We start from the raw sequence: 4,680 nt of genomic DNA on the forward strand, positions 1-4,680 counted from the left end.
TTTATTTATATATATATATAGTTATTCTTTATTATTATATTATTATATATATTGAGAACGCGAGGTGATACTGCGGTAGCGAATTTCCTTACGTGCATGGAGGGACGCCCTTACTGTTTGGTGTCGGGGTACGATTTATGATAGTTATTATATTATTTACTATATATATATATTATCTTATATATATATTTTATTATTATATATAATTATATTATTAGATATAGTTGTGCTAGACGATAAAAAATAGGTGTATAGGAGACGGAAGAGATAAAATTATGTAATTCTTGGTTCATGTATATATAAGCATGAGATGTTGCATGTGAAAGGTTAACAATTGTAAATAGAGTTTTATTTGGATATAATTTATATAATTTGTTAGAGTTTGAAATTGTTAGTATGTGAGATTAGGATAGGATCAAGCGGGATAAAAATTTCATATAATTAGTTCTATTTGAGGTCGACTGCATTTACTTGTTAATGTATTTGTTATTATTTTATTATTAGTTCACATATTAACACTAAACGATTTCTAACTAAATTGAGTTATAATTGATGTGTTTGTTAATATGTCATTTGATAACGTATAATATTTGTAACGCATAACAATTTCAAACTGACATTCGTATGCTTTTTGGTTCTATTTATTAGTAGTTGATGACGTGTTTTTTAATATGTACATTGACCATGGAATATTTTTATCAAACTCGCACTTTACTATGTATATATTAAATAAGAATTCATCATAATGGATTAATATTTGAGTCCGAGGTTATTTTTGTCTACCAAAAAATTTTACCGAACTCGTACAGTATGATTTAGTTAATACTACAAGTTAAAAGATATAGAAGGCACCGGTATAAACACTGCATTGTTTTATGTAAAACCAAATTTTGGATTAATATCCATCAGTTAACTGATAAACTACTAGCTTCTAGTAGGAAGACATAAAAATGACTCTTGCACCTAAGAACAGAAAATTTCACATGTAGCAGATACGCACAAATAGACATTAACTGATAACCAGTAAATCTGTCTCTAGAAGAGAATGCAAAGTCTTATAAACTTTAGCTTGCAGTTATAATAAGTTAAGTTATCAAAGCTACAATTGACGACAAAACCTACTGATTAAACAATCAATCTTCAACAGGATAAGTCTCAGGATATTTTTCTCATTCGATATCAAGCCTAAAATCTGCTTAAGGTTAACCATATGAACAATCATAGATGTCAACCATAATACCAAATGCAAATTTATCTAAATAACAAAGAAGCGCATTTTAATGTTTATACAACAGTTAAAAGATCATAGAATCAAGAACTCATTTAACTGAAAAGTTACATTTGGAACAAATACACTAGGAATCAACATTTGAGTATTTAAAACATGAAGGTAACGTAGCTAATACTTGGACAGATGCACCAAGTAAGAATAATTCGGAGTCCCGAACAAATACAATTGGATTCAGGATACTTTTTCAACATCAGTAAGCTGGTGAAGAATTACACTTGAAATACGTCAAAGCTTTTCAGTTAATCTAATCATGAAAGAACTCACAGCAACAGTATCCAAAACTATCCAAGAAGATTCAAAAAGCTCATGAAAAAACTCAGCACCAATTTCTTCAGCAGCAGTTCTAAAAGCAATGCCAAAAGAATTACCTTGAATAGCTCCAAGTCGTGGCTTCCCACAAACTCCAACAACTAGAACTTTGCCATGTTCTTTTCCCAAGCAAGCACAGATCAAAGGCTTCATCTTTGCTCCCCTTTCCTTCAAGGCATCCATCAAGAAGTAGCAGAACTTTGTAAGAGCCTGAGGATATCTCAACCTCTCTGTGTCCACAGGGTCTTCAAGCTTTATCCACCGAAATTTTCTCCCACTTCGGATAAACCCACTTTTAGTAATCGCGGAGCTCCCTTGCCTAAGAATAGCTCTTTGTATCTCAATAGCACTCTGCATTCCTTTCCGAAGTTGATCAAGATTGTTCAATGATAATGCAGAATAAGCTACCCAAAACTGCTCAGCAGTAGAAGTTTCTTTTTTATTCTCTGCAAGAGATTCAAGCAGAGCTGTAACCCCATAGACTACATCAGCAGCCGATAGTTTCGTGCAATACCCATGAATTCTCAAGAAACTCCTATAGTAGAACTCAGTTAGCCCATATTCCGGCAAAAAACGCTCAAACTCATCTTTCATTTTCTGCTTCACTTCCATACTCATATATTGAAACTTCTTCTGACAGTCTACAAGAGGAAACCCCATCCTGGCCAGCAAAAGCTTCAATTTTTTCATGCCGTTGTCACTCCAAGTCTTCAACTTGGTCGCGATATAAGATGAGCAAAGCATCGAATCGAATAAATTCCACTCTCTCAAGAGCATAAGGCGTGGCTCGTCTTCATAAGCTATTCTTGAGTTCTCTGGTGCCTGCACCTTTGTTCCATCTTTAAGAGTAACTGAGGAGATTGTATCGAGATTGCCTGAACTATTTATATGTTGCTCGAGCTCCATAACCCCAGCCAGGTACCTTTCGTTGGTCAACCTCTCATGCACAAACTGATCAGTCAAAGAAATGCAAGCCATCCAAAGCAACTCATTTGTGTTCTTCCGCAGAGAATGAGCCAGCTCAAACATCAAGCAACCAGAAGGCTTCCCATGAAAAGTACCCAACCTGTAATATTCCTTCTTCAACTTTCCAAAAAGTCTAACTGGGTCCGATTCATTCTCCTCCGACAGCCTCCTTTTCTTTCTACGCTCCTCATTGTCGCTGTCGCTGTCGTCGTCACTATCGCTGTCACTGTTCTCTGCAAACTCATCATCGCTATTCAAATCGGATACACTAGCCAACGCAGAGACATCAAAGTCATAAGCTAAATCTGCTTGTTGTTCATCCTCTGAGGTATAAAGTACGATGACCTGCTCATTCTCACTGCTCAAATTGTGAAGGTGGATAGGACGATGGCTATCAATGACGAAAACCCGAGAATCTATACCAGGTTTTAAGATTCTTCGAAGGTCTCGATGGCATCCCCAGTTGATGAGAAGGACTGAGAGAGGAGTGTCGGGGGATTGAAGGTTGAGATTGGGGAATTTGAGGATCTCATCAAAAGACGAGATAGGGTACACTGAGTAGCGAATGGAATCGGAGCAGAGAACATGGGTGATGATTTTGAGTGTAGAGAGAGAGTCAGCGTCAGAGGCTGAGGGGAAAATTAACAAAGGGGTCGACGATGAAGCTGAGGCTGATTCACGAAGGCGAGCATAGAAGGACTCGACCCTGAGCTCTCTCATTAGGGTTTTTCAGCTGTGGAAATTTTTAGGGTTTAGAGGAAATTTGAGACCCGCGGAAACTCTAGGGTTTCCTCCCAAAACAGGAACTTTTGATGTGTGTTAGGAGGAATTGCCTGCTGGTATCGAATTTGGGGATCTTCTTCTGTATCAGACAGAAATTATCCCAAAAGATCCAATTTTTCGAAATGGGTCATCAAATTGGGGAGTTTCTCCAGGACACGCTTAGGGATTAACTCAAAAATTAACGGACCTCCGAATCCTGGACTCAAAATCAAGCTTAGAGTAGGAGAAGTACCTGGGATTAGGTCATCAATCCTCAACAAACGAGCAAATCCCTACGAGATCTCACTGGAGGAGGGAGAGAGAGAGAGAGAGAGAGAGAGAGAGAGAGAGAGAGAGGAGGGAGTTTGAATTTTGTTGGATGTTAAAAAATTTTAGAGGAATTGAGAGGAGTTCGGGATTTTGAAAGATATTGAAATTTTTCAAGGCTTTTAAAATTTTTAGCGGGATTTGATGGCGGGCGATTTCAGATTTCGGACAGAATCAAAAGTCTGTGGAAGGACCCAAGCACATGGGATCGCACGCAATCAATATTGGCTAAATTCCAGAAGAGCCCTAAACTTTTGTAACTATTTGTATAAAATGAGCATAAACTTTGAAAATTTAGATAAAACACCGTGCACTTTGGGGAGTTACACGGAACCTCCCTCAGTAAATCGTAAAAACAAAATTCAGCCCCACTTTTTTCCCTTTTCTTATTGGTATAATGCATGTTTGCACATAGGCATACATTTTTTTAATTTTTTTTTCTTGAGTACAAATTTTATGAAGTGACTTTTGTACTACTATAAATACTTGTATTAATAAATAAAGTTGTGTATAAAGAACCGTACGAGTAATTTTTATATTTTGGATACTTTTTATAATTTAATCTAAAATTATTTACAAATTAAGTAATTATTTAATAATATAATGTATAATTATAAAAAAATTAAACTATAATGTAGAATAATTATGTTATAGTGCTTCAATTATTGAACAATAATCTCCATTCAGTAGCAGACAAGTGTCTCCTATTAACTGCTTAATCAAATCACTTCACCGCTTCGAGATAACCAAAAGTCCCCAGCTCGGACAGCTCGACATCTCGCAAAGTTGGCTCAAAAGGTTATACGTGTCGACCTCCTCAGGTCGACTCCACAAAGCAACCTACACAACCGTCTATTTGGCCGACATCTCTCGGGGTCGACTCGAAAGGCGATATTTCTTGGCCATCTACTTGGCGAGTAGAAAGGCGACAACATACCTTGAGCCCCCCGCTGATAATTGGTCGCCATCACATTAAATACATGGTCACAATCATCATTTCTCCATCCCCGAAAATTATTATAACA

At 36.8% G+C, this 4,680-nt stretch overlaps 1 protein-coding gene across 1 annotated transcript; it reads right to left on the reverse strand.

The window, feature by feature from the left end:
* LOC109830665 (cell division control protein 45 homolog) lies at positions 1,296-3,751 on the reverse strand. Its single transcript, XM_020397995.1, has one exon. The coding sequence runs from the start codon at positions 3,284-3,286 to the stop codon at positions 1,517-1,519; it is 1,770 nt and encodes a 589-aa protein (XP_020253584.1). The 5' UTR covers positions 3,287-3,751; the 3' UTR covers positions 1,296-1,516.

The sequence above is a fragment of the Asparagus officinalis genome, chromosome 2, assembly GCF_001876935.1.
Source record: "Asparagus officinalis chromosome 2, Aspof.V1, whole genome shotgun sequence".
Lineage (NCBI taxonomy): Eukaryota > Viridiplantae > Streptophyta > Magnoliopsida > Asparagales > Asparagaceae > Asparagus > Asparagus officinalis.

What these genes read in the sequence shown, in the direction of transcription:
- LOC109830665 (XM_020397995.1), bottom strand. Translation starts at nt 3,286, where the DNA reads ATGAGAGAGCTCAGGGTCGAGTCCTTCTATGCTCGCCTTCGTGAATCA.